Consider the following 16,282-nt stretch of genomic DNA (forward strand, 5'->3'; position numbering starts at 1 on the left):
TGGGGTTATGAAAAGGTTACTTCTTGCCTGGATACGAAATAAAAACGTAAAATTATGTGCTCGCCAAGTTGATGAAATTAGTCAGCGTCTAATTCAACTAACACAATTTGTGCCTATGCACTTTGCACGTAAACCTCGAAGTCTTTCAGAGGTTGATAGATGGAAAGCGACTGAATACAGGCAACTCCTTCTCTACACCGGTAAGATTGTACTGAAGGGAATCTTACCCAAAGAATTGTATGACCATTTCCTGACTCTGAGTGTAGCCATTTCTATTCTTGTATCACCTAAATTGATTCAGTTAAATTACAGCCAATATGCACATGATCTTTTGCTGTACTTTGTGTTAAAGGCTCGTGAGCTGTATGGTAAGGATTTTTTAGTGTACAATGTACACTGCCTAACACACATATCCTCTGATGCCAAAGAGTTTGGTAGTTTGGACAGATGTTCAGCATTTCCATTTGAAAATTACCTGCAGCAGGTTAAGAATATGGTTCGATCAAGTAAAAACCCTCTTGTTCAAATTGCAAAGAGGCTGAAAGAGATGCAGCATGCTCAAAGGATTTATACACCAAATACAGAACATAAAATATATACCAAGGCACCAAACAATGCCTATTTGCTGAATAATGAAACTTGCTGCCAAGTTTTGGACACTGTCAGTGACACCGATGAAAATGGAGACAGCATGTTCCTTTGCAGGGTATATTCGAGAAGTATACCTCTCTTTGAGAAACCTTGTAACTCCAAATTAATTGGAGCATTTAAGGTTCTTACTAGGAATTCATCCATGAAGGTGATTCCAGCAAGAAAACTAAACCGCACAGGTATGATGATCGAGACAGAAAGCGCAAATACTTTTCTGTCAATACTACATGACTTATGACAAGTACGTATTTAAATACTGTATCCATGCTTTAATAATAGTTTGAACTAATATTGTAAGTTAATGAGATTCACAATTTTGTTTTTTATTAAAGCTATTATCTTTTGACCAATATTTACCTGTTTAAAAATCCCATTACCCTGTATTTCATGAAAATTATTAATATTTTGAGAGCACATTAAGAGATAAAACTGTATTAAGCCTTTTAGTCCATACATGGCAGCTACTGTTTATACCAACCGAAAATCATTTACAAATGTGGCTAATCTATGATTGACACAATCAAGTAAATCTATTACCAACTTTATGCTAATTTCTTTTTTTGGGGAGAACAACCCTTAATAAGATTTTTCAATTTTGTAGATGACATCTGAAAAGCGGTATGCAGTGGTAGGCTTCAATGATCGTAGTGTGGGTATCATCTCCACAACCTGGATTGAAAAATCTGATGATGTAAGCATTACTTTGAAACTAAAAAATTGCATATATTGAGTTGCTTTAAAAATATTCCAAATTAGTGCTAAAATTAGCATGTAACAGTTTATTTCGACTTTTCAGGAAAAAATATTGTGCTGGTGGCCACAGAGCAGGCATACAGTTAGTGCCCAAAAGCACGAAAAGCCAGACACGACAAATTGGCGAGTGCATGTCGTATCAACAATCCTATCAACAACTGGTAGGTATTAAATTTATAATTATTAAGATTTAAGATACAAGACACCTATTCATTCATTCACCATAACTTTAACACTGCAGACAAAAACAGCATTATAATTATATTTTAATCACAAGATGGGTTTCCTCATAGCTACTTAAGACTTTTGTGCCCCAGTTATAAGTTCCAAATCATGTACGTCGTTTTATTAAACATCTCTTTAGGAAGCTGATTTAAGTTATTTCTTAGTGTTCACTACTCTACTAGGTAACGATAAATATATATCTCGCTGATATATTACTAATTATATTCAATTATTACAGATGATTTTGACGTTGCAAAACGAAGATGCTTAGCTGCGGAAGACACTTCAAATGTCGAAACTGAAGACGATATGGGCTATCCTCGACAACGAAAAAGGAAACCATGCTTCAAATATGAAGAAGAGAATTCCGAGAATAACAAACGTAAGCATTGATAACCTACTACAGTAATTTAAAAAAAATTTGCAACTTGAAAAATGCCATTCAATACATTAAGCAATTTAAATAATTTCAGGCAATCATCACTCGTCTCAATCCAAGAAGAAGTGTTCGCCATCTTCATATGAGAATACACCTTCAAAAGAAATAAGTCCTCCGCAAATACCATATTATTCTGGTATATTAAGTGAATGTAAGGATTAGTAGTAAATAACATTAAAAGTTCTAAATTGATATTTAACCATGCTTCCTTTGTTTGGTTATTTATGCTTTTGGTTTAAAAAAACTAAAAACTGCTCTAAACTTAGTTCTTGCTGTTTTTTTTGTTTTGTTTTGTTTAATTCCTTCTGGAAGTACTAGAAGCTTTGAGTAATTTTTATGCTTATCTGGAATTTCTGTATAGAAATATGTGTTTATTTCTAATTGTTTAATATTAAGCATATTATTCTTTTATGTGCATATGGGGTCTAGTGAACTTTTCCCACTTTGTCTAGCAGGTGCTTTTCACTTGTCACAGTTCAGGGAAATTTTGGTTTTCCTTTGATCTAGTCACTAGAAACAAGCAGGTTTGTTATTACTTTTCTTTTTGTTTGTCCCTTATGTGTTAATTTGTCCTTTATCTTACCTTTACCTTACGTGTTAATTTGTCCCTTACCTTAAGTTAATTTTTAAAATATGTATCTCATATTGACCCCCACCTCTCTCATGTTAGTTCAAACTATATTAAAGTCTTAAAAATATATTTTGGTTAACAAGTGTTTGAAATAAGCATAACTCCTTTTCAGCTAATAGAACAGTCCTACAAAAGCCGTCTCCAGTGAAGACTACACTTCACAATACACCTTCAACGCCATCAGTATTTCCTCATGAAGGTAATAAGTTAATTTTTAAAATGTGTATTTCATGTTGACCCCCACCTCTCTCATGTTAGTTCAAACTATATTAAAGTCTTAAAAATATTATTTGGTTAAAAATTGTTTGAAATAAACATAACTCCTTTTCAGCTAATAGAACAGTCCTACAAAAGCAGTCTCCAGTGAAGACTACACTTCACAATACACCGTTGACGCCATCAGTATTTCTTCATGAAGGTAATAAGTAATTATTTAAAATATATATCATGTTGACCCACTCTCTCATGTTGACCCTCATTCTCTCTCTCATGTTGACCTCCCTTTTCTCATGTTGAAATTTGTTTTGTTAATTTTGTTCTGTCACCTCTTCTTATTCTGTGTGTATGTGTCTGTCTGTCTCTGTATGTCTCTCTATCTTTCTTTTCTTTCTTTTTCTTTATTTATTTCTTTCTTTTCTTTTTTCTTCTCTTCTCATGTTGGCCCTCCTCTCTCTCATGATAACCCGCCCCCTCTCTGATGTTGGCTCACCCTCTTTCTGATGTTGGGTAGTTTAAATGTGATGTAGACATATAGTATAACTTATAATACTAGTATGCAGTAGTAAAAGCTCATGAAATTTGTTGATTATACAGTACAGTAGTTAGATTTTAATAGCTAAATCTTGCAATCTTAAAGACAATGAGCTGGTCACGCCAAGTACTTCAGTCGTTAGGACTCCAAGGTCAAGGAATTTATTCGACCCAAAGTCACCAGACAAGAACGATGGGAGTTTGAAAGAAATGATGCAGAATATGAGTAAGTTTTGAAAGTTTAATTAATTTATTATGTAGCCTATAACCTATATGTACCCTATGGGTGATAGGCATAAGTTTCATGTTCAAGTAGACTGCAAACTGAGCAGGTTAGATTGCTGAATTTGCTTCCAATTATATAAGCAGTTTCATAATTACTAAGAAATTATCCCATTATCTATCACATCAGTCATAGCCTACTTTTTGGGTGCTTTCTCAGTGTCAGTTATTTTAAAATATACTTTATAATGCTTTTATTTTAAATGTACATTCAAGATATGTAATATAATAGCATGTACACTTTCTATATACTGTATAAATTTCCAGGTAACATGTTGCAGGCCATATACACTGAAGTGAATGAACTGAAAAGTGATGTGAATGAACTGAAAAGTGATGTGAATGAACTGAAAAGTGATGTGAAGATATTGAAAGCAACTTTGACTACAAAAGAAACAGACAAGATCATAGAAGATCTAATACCAAATCCTATTGCTGCAGAAGGTGATCTTAATATTCTCAATAGGAAGTTAGCGGAATCGAGTTTCAGAACAAAATTTGTAAGTGGTATTTTAACAGTAATGTTTCCTTCAATTTTTCATCTTAAATATTACAGATATTTGCTAATTTTCTAATTAAAATTTTTTGATAGTTCATGCAGAAAAGATAAAATTGCTAAATAATAAGAATAATGATATAATCTTGTTTATATAGGATATGATAAAATATAACACTTATGTATTTGTAAATTATGTAATATTAACACAGAGTCTTTCACACTCTCCTGAGTGCTTTCTCAAGGTCTTGAGTGTATGGTTAGGATGAGGCTTACATTTCAACGACTATATTTCTCTTGCTAATTTTGTTAGTCGTTGAGATGTATCTCTTCATAACACACACACTTATCTGCTTGATGGGGGTCTGGGAGTTCTTCTACTCCCCAAGCCCGGCCCGAGGCTAGGCTTGACTTGAGAACTTTGGTCTAGTGCTTGGTGATTGTGGGGATTATCATAGAGGATTACATGCTATTATGGAAATAATCAACTAGAGGGTTATTTTGTAGACCCAGGTCAATATTGAAATCACCTCCTAGAATGATGTGATTTTTGTTGAGATGTTATTTATGATAAGATGCCTTATCATAAGTTATGATATATATATATATATATATATATATATATATATATATATATATATATATATATATATATATATATATATATATATATATATATATATATGTTTCATTGAATATGACCGCATATTCTGTATTTATTATTTTCTGGTTTAGGGCTTCTATCCCTCTAACTATTTTCTTAGCATCAGGGTTTAATTGAAATAGGAGTTCTCCAAAACTCATTTTCGTACTTTTAAGGTGAAGAAAAGAAGTGATTTACTATAGAGTGTATTGCACTTATTTATATAATTTGCACGACGTTTCGAACCTCCATGGTTCATTCTCAAGTGAACAGATCTTACAATACTAGTTGATTTTATACCCGCACTGGGTCAGGTGATAATACAATGAAGGTGAAAACATGGGGGGATACATAAGGGATAAATGTGAGGTGAAACATAGAGGCTGCAGAAGGCTTATTGGCCCATACGAGGCATCTCCTATCTAAACAAAGATTAATCCAGTGTAATTGGCATGTTATGTTGGACATTGTCTTCTGTGTTGGCATCGATATGTTCTTGTCTTGTCCTTACTCTCATGGTAGGTAGAGTAAATAGTTCCGTGATTTGGGTGTTCATGGTAGGTCGCTCTATTCTTATGTGAATTGCCTCAAGAATTTGTAATCTTCTTGCATCTTGGGTTTTGTCTATTATGCAAGTATTCTTGTTCAACATTTCTCTTGTTAGAAACATTTCTCTTGTTTTCTCTTGTTGTTCTCTCTAAGAGAACTAACTCTAAGAGAACTCTCTAAGAGTATTGTAAGATCTGTTCACTCGAGAATGAACCATGGAGGTTCGAAACGTCGTGCAAATTATATAAATAAGTGTAATACACTCTATAGTAAATCACTTCTTTTCTTCACCTTAAAAGTACGAAAATGAGTTTTGGAGAACTCCTATTTCAATTAAGCCCTGATGCTAAGAAAATATTTAGAGGGATAGAAGCCCTAAACCAGAAAATAATAAATACAGAATATGCGGTCATATTCAATGAAACATGTTTGAAAGAAAACCTGCTGCCAGTATACACCTATATATATATATATATATATATATATATATATATATATATATATATATATATATATATATATATATATATATATATATATATATATATATACACACACACACATATACATATACATACACATACATACATACATACACATACATACACATACATACATACATACATACATACATACATATATCAAAATTACTAGTGTACTACATTTTTGTTGTTGCTTTTAGGTGTTGCTTTTAACCAGTGTATGTGGGTCTGATTGTGCAACTACGGTTCGAAGAATGATGAAGAAGATAGGAACAAACGGCCTTTGGTCATTATACAGCCTAAAAGGACAAAAGAAGAAATTAGCATTTCTAGAAAAACAAGAACTATATAATGTTATTTTAAGTAAGTAACAAAAAAATTAAATAATTTTTTTTTATTTAAAATTCACTAAAAAATTAAAATTTTAAGTTCAAATTAAGTGTACATTAAGTATAAATGATTATATTTCTATCACTTGCTCTTAAGATTGTTTCATTTAATAGAGGTTGGTCATAATTGTTCTCTGCTGCTAGTACTGTAGAACTGACTGACTTAGCTATGGGAAAATGTAAACTTAATTGGTTTATCCTTTACAGTATTTTGCAGTTTATTTCATGATCCTGTGGTTAATACTTGCATAAATAGTAGATTGCAAAATTCATTTTTATATCATTAGTATTAAATAATAATAATAATGTAAATTATTGACTTTTAAACAGTGTACAATTCATTGGTCGGTGAGATTATATTAGTAATATTTTTTCATTCTTGCAAAGCCTCAATAAAGCCGTTAACATGTTAATATAAACTTGATCACCTTCCACTTTTTTTCTCATGTGCTACCTACATGTACGAAACCTTATTCCTAAATGCATATCTTGTTCTGAAACTTGTCTTTTATATGTTGTGTATCACCATCTCTGGAGAGTTTTATCTGATGTGTAAATTACTTTTAATTTTACAGAATATTATTGTTATACAGAATTTGTTATATAAATAACTGTTAATTTTACAGAATCATCTATCAACGCACATCCGCAAGTTAAGGTGGAAGACGTGACCTTTCAAATTTCTGAAGTACTTAAACATGCTCCAAACAGACCTGGTGGATCTAGGTACAAGGTAAAATAATTTAAATTTTTTTTGTTTTCACTAATTATCTGTTTATATATATATATATATATATATATATATATATATATATATATATATGTCGTACCTAGTAGCCAGAACGCACTTCTCAGCCTACTATGCAAGGCCCGATTTGCCTAATAAGCCAAGTTTTCATGAATTAATTGTTTTTCGACTACCTAACCTACCTAACCTAACCTAACCTAACTTTTTCGGCTACCTAACCTAACCTAACCTATAGAGATAGGTTAGGTTAGGTTAGGTAGGGTTGGTTAGGTTCGGTCATATATCTACGTTAATTTTAACTCCAATAAAAAAAAATTGACCTCATACATATTGAAATGGGTAGCTTTATCAATTCATAAGAAAAAAATTAGAGAAAATATATTATTTCAGGAAAACTTGGCTTATTAGGCAAATTGGGCCTTGAATAGTAGGCCAAAAAGTGCGTTCTGGCTATTAGGTACGACATATATATATATATATATATATATATATATATATATATATATATATATATATATATATATATGTCGTACCTAATAGCCAGAACGCACTTCTCAGCCTACTATTCAAGGCCCGATTTGCCTAATAAGCCAAGTTTTCATGAATTAATGTTTTTTCGTCTACCTAACCTACCTAACCTAACCTAACCTAGCTTTTTTTGGCTACCTAACCTAACCTTACCTATAAATATAGGTTAGGTTAGGTTAGGTTAGGTAGGGTTGGTTAGGTTCGGTCATATATCTACGTTAATTTTAACTCCAATAAAAAGAAATTGACCTCATACATAGAGAAAAGGGTTGCTTTATCATTTCATAAGAAAAAAATTATAGTAAATATATTAATTCAGGAAAACTTGGCTTATTAGGCAAATCGGGCCTTGAATAGTAGGCTGAGAAGTGAGTTCTGGCTACTAGGTACGACATATATATATATATATATATATATATATATATATATATATATATCGTACCTAGTAGCCAGAACACACTTCTCAGCCTACAATGCAAGGCCTGATTTGCCTAATAAGCCAAGTTTTCATGAAATAATTGTTTTTCGATTACCTAACCTACCTAACCTAACCTAACTTTTTCGGCTATCTAACGCAACCTAACCTATAAAGATAGGTTAGGTTAGGTTGGGTTGGTTAGGTTCGGTCATATATCTACGTTAATTTTACCTCCAATAAAAAAAATTGACCTCATATATAATGAAATGGGTAGCTTTATCTTTTCATAAGAAAAAAATTAGAGAAAATATATTAATTCATGAAAACTTGGCTTATTAGGCAAATCGGGCCTTGCATAGTAGGCTGAGAAGTGCATTCTGGCTACTAAGTACGACATATATATATATATATATATATATATATATATATATATATATATATATATAGATATATAGATAGATATATAGATAGATAGATAGTCAGTGTCAGACCACGGAGGAAAATTGAAACAAGAATTTTTCCGATGCAGGAACCACACACAGGCCCAAACATGGATAATCATAGCATAAAAATGGTAAATATTTACAATGAATTAGTGAGACAAATGTGTTCCAATGATCCTACTTAAATCGCCCTTTAATTGATCAATTAAAAATGGATCTAAGTTATATAAACCGCTGCTAATGTTCAATTTACTTTCTTTTGTGATCTGATCAAAAGCAGATCCAATTATGTTTCTGTTATAAGTACTTGTACAATTCATTATTGAAGAAGCCAACTCCCAATCTATGTTTGGGCCTGTGTGTGGTTGCTGCATCGGATGGGCCAATAGGCCCTCTGCAGTGTCCACGTATTGTACCTCGCCTCACTCCACCATTCTCTCCTGCCTATTTATGTCCAGTTCTCGACCTGTAAATCCACTCGTTCTGAAGATGTCCTAATGTCCGAAGATGTCCTAATGTCTTAACAGCAAGTGTTTCTGTCAAATTCCTTAAGGAAATATCTGAGTTCCCCATTATGACCTCTCCACAAATCAGGTTTTTCAACTGCTTCAAGCTCATTTTCTTCCAGATTATAATGCATTGCATACTTTAGTCCCAAAAAGACATGGTCACTTTTACCCAAGGGAGGGAGGTACTGAATGATAAATCTCTCCTCTTTCCTGGTAAATATAATATCCAGCATGGAGGGAACATCCCCTTCCCTCATATATATATATATATATACATGCAATTGACGATCACAAAACACTGATCATTTTATGCGGAAAATCCACAGAGAAATATGAAATGAGGTGAACGTTTCGGCTTTGTTAAAGCCTTTGTCAACACCAGATTCAATCAGTCTGGTGTTGACAAAGGCTTTAACAAAGCCGAAACGTTCACCTTATTTCATATTTCTCTGTGGATTTTCCGCATATATATACATATATATATATATATATACATATATACATATATATATATATATATACATATATACATATATATATATATATATATATATATATATATATATATATATATATATATATATATATATATATATATATATATATATATATATATATATATATATATTTGTGTGTGTGTAATTTATATAAACAAATAAATATTAATTAATTTTGTTAATATCTTTTCAGGGAAAACTTGCAAGTACGATTCGTATACAAGAGGGGCAACAAGAGGCAGAGGATGTCTACTAAGAAAATTCACAATTAAGTGTTTATCCTCACTCTTGATATATGGTCTTCTCTGGTCTCTTTATTTTCTCTCCTCACAAATGTCCTTTTTTTTTAATTTCTTTTACGTTTCTCTCCTGTTTTTCTTGTCTCTTTTTATCTCTCCTTTCCTCCTCTCTTCTAACACCTCTCGTTTTCTGTCTCTTCTAGCTTCTCTCTTCCTTTACTTTTTACATTTGTGGAATTCACTTGCGTCGTTTTTATCTTGTATCTTTTTCTTATCTTGTCTTTCTCTTCCCCTTCTCTTCAATGTTCTCTCATTTCTCTCTCCCCTCTCTGTTGTTTCTATTCAGTCTTCTCTCCCCTTGCCTTAATTTTGTTCTGTCTCCTCTCTTCTTGCATGGTGCTAACATTTGAATAAATGATTTATAATTTGTATTTTTAGTCATAGAAAAACTATAGTGTTATGTTATATAGTATATAGTGTATACTCAGGAAATTTTACTTGTTTTAGTTTTAAGTAACAATAACTGCTTGTAACGTCAGGCTGATCTCACTCAGCATGACATGAATCACAGGCTGCTTGATCACGAAATCTATTGTGTTCACATATTGCTTATATAGATTTTTACTTTTATATTCTATTAGATTCAGATTCAGATTCAGATGTTTATTCAGGTAAGGTATATACATACAAGTGATGTTACATTAATGGATTGATATATAGATAAAGCTAGTACATACAATGCCTAAAGCCACTATTACGCAATGCGTTTCGGGCAAGAAAAACATTAATATCTAGAACTTAATACTAATTGAGCATAAAGAATAAAAAGTGTTGAGAACAAATACAAATAAAGATAAAAAAAAGGGGGAACATGACTGAAAAAGCAGCACAAATACAATAGGTTGACAGTGTTGATTAAAAAAAAAGAAAATAACGGACATGGGTTGACAATAGAGGAGTGAGGTAGGTTACAGGGAATTTATTAGGTAGTGTTTAGTTTTTATCTTAAACTGGTTGAGAGAGGTACTGTCTTTAACATGGTTGGGAAGGTCATTCCACATTCTGGGCCCCTTGATTTGTAGAGCATTTCTGGTTTGATTAAGTCGTACTCTAGGAATATCAAAACTGTATTTATTTCTGGTGTAGTGCTCATGGGTTCTGTTACAACCTTCTATGAAGCTTTTGAGATCAGGATTGGCATTACAATTTAGCGTTTTGTATATGTATAGTACACATGAGAGAATGTGCAGTGACTTAATGTCTAACATATTCAGGGATTTGAATAGGGGTACCGAGTGATGTCTGGGGCCAGAATTGGATATTGTCCTAATAGCAGCTTTGTGTTGAGTAATTAGAGGACGTAAATGATTTTGGGTAGTAGAGCCCCAAGCACAAATACCATAGTTGAGATATGGATAGATAAGGGAGTAATAGAGAGTCACCAGGGCAGGGCGTGGTACATAATATCTGATCTTAGAAAGAATGCCCACAGTTTTTGAAACTTTTTTAGATATGTTTAGAATGTGTCCCTGGAAATTCAGCTTGTGGTCAATGAGAATGCCAAGGAATTTGCCATCTAATTTGTTACAAATTTGGGTATTGTTTATTTTGAGATTTATTTGATTAGAGGATTTATTGCCTTTAGAGGTTTTATTGTAGAGGATTTATTGATTAGAGGATTTTATTTAGAGGATTATAGATATAGTCTATATATTTCGAGCTATTACATATATTTTGTTGTATTACTCAATCTTAAATAAATATAATATTTTAATTCTCTTTTTGTACCCTATTTATTTGTAATTTACACGTACATATATAGGATGTCCATTTCTTTCTCAGATATGTCTTCTTTCTTTCTCTCCCTTTCTATTTCAGATATAATTTAAAAAATTATTATACCCTGATTTACCCTAAATGTTTTAATGTAGGTAATTAAAAGATTATAAAAAGGTTTTTTTAAATGTTATTTATTTACGTTCTAAGGTCGTATAAAAAAATTCTCAAAAAACATTTTTAAAACGTAATTATAAACGTGCTGAAAACAATGAAATGTCGTTTTTAGAACGTTTTAAAAACGTGAAAATGTTTGCTGGGTCCACGGCAAGGTACGACGCCCTGCCAGAGAACTCCAGGCCAACCATCTCCTAATGGTGGATAGAGGAAAGGAGGGTCTCCCATGATGCCAAACAAAGCAGCCGGAGGGCCACACCCGCGGTCTGGACACACCAACAATCTTTCTCTGGTAGTTGTAGTTGCTGGATCTTGATACCTTTTAGTGAGCTGTTTGTAAATTAGTGATATTGCTGGCAATTGCAGTTAGGAGAAAGTAACATTCCACAATTATCATTATTTTAAATTATAATTTGATGTATATTTAGGCAAAAATTAGGTTAGGTGTTTATAGGTTCTGTTAGCAATTATTATTTGTAGTAAATGGGCGAAGTGTTTCCAGAGATGCGATTCGAAGAGAGGACGTCAACGAAGCACTGTTCGAAAAGTGTTTGTAAAGTCATTTGTGAGTATTGTGTAAATAGAGTTTTTCATTCATAAATGGGGTTTAGCGGCTGAATTAACGAGCACTTAGCTGTTTTTTCATAAAAACAGCTAAGTTTTTTCTTTTTTTAGCTGGGTTTGCTAAATGATTCAATTTTAAACCACGAATACCTATCAAAACCAAAATACGCAACCTAATCTTGGGGTTGGCTGCGGCCTGGATGAGCACAGCCTGAGGGAAGGTTGTGAATAGGATTCCCGTTAGATCTGCATAACAGAGGTTGGTCGACCTATGGCAGAGGTTGGTCGATCTATGCCAGAGCTTGGTCGACCTATGACAGAGCTTGGTCGCCCTATGGCAGATGTTGGACGATCTATGCCAGAGCTTGGTCGACTTATGACAGAGGTTGGTCGACCTATGCCAGAGCTTGGTCGACCTATGGCAGAGGTTGGTCGACCTATGACAGAGGTTGGTCGACCTATGGCAGAGGTTGGACGATCTATGCCAGAGCTTGGTCGACCTACGACAGAGCTTGGTCGATTTTTTTATGCCAGAGCTTGGTCGACCTATGACAGAGCTTGGTCAACTTATGACAGAGGTTGGTTGACCAATGACAGTGGTGTGTTGTACCCGTCTAATGCAGAAGTATGATGACCGTGGAATGCAGCATGGTGTCAGGTTGGCTGTGTAAAGGATAAATATTGTGGCGTGTTTTATGATGTGGTTGGTGTCGTCGGACTTTGTGAGCGTGTGTTGACGAACAAAGCTGGTCTATGGCCACCGCTGACGACTCGTTCAGTGAAGCTTTTTTTCGGTGGTGTGTGGCTTGACGCTGTGATGTGGTCAATGGTGTGGCTGCGGCAGGGCAGGGCGGTGTGAGAAGTGAGCCAGACAAGGAGAAGTGCAAACACCAGATTTGAAGCAGTGTAAACTACCTTAAAAGCAAACCATCTAATAATAAGTGAAAATATAATTTTGTTTGGAATAGTGTTTTTCCCTTGTCTCCCTCTTCTTCACCCACACCCCTCTCTCCCCCATCACCCCTTCTTCCTCCTGCATGACCCACCTTCCCCCCCCCTCATCACCCACCCTGACCCTCCCCCCCCCCCACCTTGACCCTCCCCTCCCCCCACCTTGACTCTCCCCCCCCCCACCTTGACCCTCCCCTCCCCCCATCACAGACGTCCCCATCAAGGGAGGACAAGAAAGTCGTGAAGCCTCTAGACAAGGTTCACAAGTTAATTAGGGCGTTGTAAATCAGGGTGGAAGGTCTGGCTTGATCAGGTCCCACCCTGGACGCGACGGAGGCGCTGACGGTGGAATGGTCTTAGGAGATGACCCGACTGTCTCAACTGTCCGAGCTCCGTGATGGACAGTAGAGTTCTTCTTGCCATGCCACTCCCTTTCCCTTTCCCTTTTACTTCCCTTCTTTCTTCTCCCTTTCAGTTCCTTTCCCGTCTCTCGCTCTGTCCTACCTCCATCTACCTCTCCCTCTGCTCTCCCACTCTCCACCTCTGCTGCTACTGTTAATGGCTGTAGGTTGTGGCTGAAGCTTTCTTGATAGCGGGAAGGGAAGCAGTACAAACACCTGTGGCCATCTTTATTAACAAAATATATAATATCTGCTGAGCCACGTATTAGCTATCGTGAGTGTCTGTGCTGGGCGAGGGCTGACGCTGATCTGCCCCACAGAGTGTGGTGCTCGGCGGCCCCTCGGACGAGCATACGAAGGGCGTCCGAGGGGCCGCCGAGCATACAGCGCCTTGGTCTAAGATGTGCGAGTAGGCATAGCAAGAGCATAGCAAGATGGCGCCCACTATCCCAGGGGCGTCCAACATCGCTCGGCACGCTATCATCGGCGTCCTCGACGATCTGCTTGACAAACTTCTTGGTTGTGAACCTAACATATATGCACAGTTTTATGTATATATATAATGGCCATAAGCTTGCTTTGAGACGTCCAACACTACACCACCACCAGTTTAGTGTAGGTAAGAACTGATAGGTTAGTACTATGTATCACCTTCTTTCCTACCCTATCCTTACCTCTCACCCCACCCCCCCGTCCCCGACAAATGCGACAAACGGGGGGGGGGGGGAGTTAATGTTTCTCAAGCCGTTGATTCCTTTTTATTGGGGACATCTCGAGGCCCTACGCTCATCTCCCCAGCGAGATCAATGTTCTCTTAAAAACATCCAACTTTGTTTCTCCAAAGATTTATTTAAAAGGTTTTCTCTATATTTTTCCGGGAGCCGGTGGGAACTTTGGCCTGCCTGGCTGTGTACCTCACGCGGTGTGTGTGTGTGTGTGTGTGTGTGTGTGTGTGTGTGTGTGTGTGTGTGTGTGTGTGTGTGTGTGTGTGTGTGTGTGTGTGTGTGTGTGTGTGTGTGTGTGTGTGTGTGTGTGTGTGTGTGTGTACTCACCTATACTCACCTATATGTGCTTGCAGGATCGAGCATTGACTCTTGGATCCCGCCTTTCTAGCTATCGGTTGTTTACAGCAATGACTCCTGTCCCATTTCCCTATCATACCTAGTTTTAAAAGTATGAATAGTATTTGCTTCCACAACCTGTTCCCCAAGTGCATTCCATTTTTCAACTACTCTCACGCTAAAAGAAAACTTCCTAACATCTCTGTGACTCATCTGAGTTTCCAGTTTCCACCCATGTCCCCTCGTTCTGTTATTATTACGTGTGAACATTTGATCTATTTCCACTTTGTCAATTCCCCTGAGTATTTTATATGTCCCTATCATATCTCCTCTCTCCCTTCTTTTCTCTAGTGTCGTAAGGTTCAGTTCCTTCAGCCGCTCTTCATATCCCATCCCTCGTAGCTCTGGGACAAGCCTCGTCGCAAACCTCTGAACCTTCTCCAGTTTCTTTATGTGTTTCTTCAGGTTGGGGCTCCATGATGGCGCGGCATACTCTAAGACGGGTCTCACGTAGGCAGTGTAAAGCGCCCTAAAAGCTTCCTCATTTAGGTTTCTGAATGAAGTTCTAATTTTCGCCAGTGTAGAGTACGCTGCTGTCGTTATCCTATTTATATGTGCCTCAGGAGTTAGATTAGGTGTCACATCCACTCCCAGGTCTCTTTCTCGAATCGTTACAGGTAGGCTGTTCCCCTTCATTGTGTACTGTCCCTTTGGTCTCCTGTCACCTGATCCCATTTCCATAACTTTACATTTACTGGTGTTAAACTCCAGTAGCCATTTCTCTGACCATCTCTGCAGCCTGTTTAAGTCCTCTTGGAGGATCCTACAATCCTCGTCTGTCACAACTCTTCTCATTAATTTTGCGTCATCTGCAAACATCGACATGTATGATTCCACTCCTGTAAACATATCATTTACGTAAATTAGAAAGAGGATTGGTCCCAGCACCGATCCTTGAGGTACTCCACTTGTTACTGTTCGCCAGTCCGACTTTTCGCCCCTTACCATTACCCTCTGGCTCCTTCCTGTTAGGTAGTTCTTCACCCATACTAGGGCCTTTCCGCTTACTCCTGCCTGCCTCTCAAGTTTGTATAGCAGTCTCATGTGCGGTACCGTATCAAAGGCCTTTTGGCAGTCAAGAAATATGCAGTCTGCCCAGCCTTCTCTGTCCTGCCTTATCCTTGTTACTTTATCATAGAATTCTAAAAGGTTTGTTAGGCATGATTTCCCTGTCCAGAACCCATGTTGGTGCTTGTTTACAAACCCAATGCTCTCCAGGTGCTCAACAAGTCTTAGCCTAATTATTCTTTCAAGTATTTTGCAGGGGATGCTTGTCAGTGATACGGGTCTGTAGTTAAGTGCCTCCTCCCTATCCCCCTTTTTGAAAATCGGTACGACATTTGCCTCCTTCCAGCAACTGGGCAATTCTCCCGACATAAGTGACTCATTGAAGATCATTGCCAGAGGCACGCTGAGAGCCTGCGCTGCCTCTTTAAGTATCCACGGTGATACTTTGTCTGGTCCAACAGCTTTATTTGCATCCAGTGTTGTCAACTGTTTCATTACATCCTCTGCTGTCACCTCTATATCTGATAGTCTTTCATCTTGGGTAATCTCTTCTAACAATGGGAGCTGCTCAGGCTCCCATTGTTAGAACACTCCATGGAATTTTGCATTCAG

General features: G+C 36.3%; 1 protein-coding gene across 2 annotated transcripts; it reads left to right on the forward strand.

Annotated features, from left to right (window-relative positions):
* Nucleotides 1-408: 408 nt before the first annotated feature.
* Nucleotides 409-10,603, forward strand: LOC138363030 (uncharacterized). Of its 2 annotated transcripts, XM_069321805.1 has the most exons (12): nt 409-892; nt 1,253-1,342; nt 1,448-1,565; nt 1,868-2,011; nt 2,103-2,219; nt 2,812-2,898; nt 3,031-3,117; nt 3,556-3,675; nt 3,999-4,231; nt 6,102-6,264; nt 6,917-7,023; nt 9,627-10,603. In XM_069321805.1, the coding sequence occupies exons 2-12, from the start codon at nt 1,253-1,255 to the stop codon at nt 9,687-9,689; spliced, it is 1,329 nt and encodes a 442-aa protein (XP_069177906.1). In that variant the 5' UTR covers nt 409-892; the 3' UTR covers nt 9,690-10,603. The 2 variants fall into 2 exon arrangements, 1 of the variants encoding a protein (XP_069177906.1); XR_011227988.1 differs by lacking the exon at nt 6,102-6,264 and having other exon boundaries at nt 754-892; nt 9,627-9,764.
* Nucleotides 10,604-16,282: the final 5,679 nt, after the last annotated feature.

Source organism: Procambarus clarkii, chromosome 10, assembly GCF_040958095.1.
Source record: "Procambarus clarkii isolate CNS0578487 chromosome 10, FALCON_Pclarkii_2.0, whole genome shotgun sequence".
Classification (NCBI taxonomy): Eukaryota; Metazoa; Arthropoda; class Malacostraca; order Decapoda; family Cambaridae; genus Procambarus; species Procambarus clarkii.

Bases quoted from the DNA above. Each gene is read 5' to 3' on its own strand.
- LOC138363030 (XM_069321805.1), top strand. From the start codon at position 1,253: ATGACATCTGAAAAGCGGTATGCAGTGGTAGGCTTCAATGATCGTAGT. The intron at 2,012-2,102 runs GTAAGCATTGAT...AAATAATTTCAG, and splicing joins GAATTCCGAGAATAACAAAC to GCAATCATCACTCGTCTCAA. The intron at 6,265-6,916 runs GTAAGTAACAAA...TTAATTTTACAG, and splicing joins ACTATATAATGTTATTTTAA to AATCATCTATCAACGCACAT.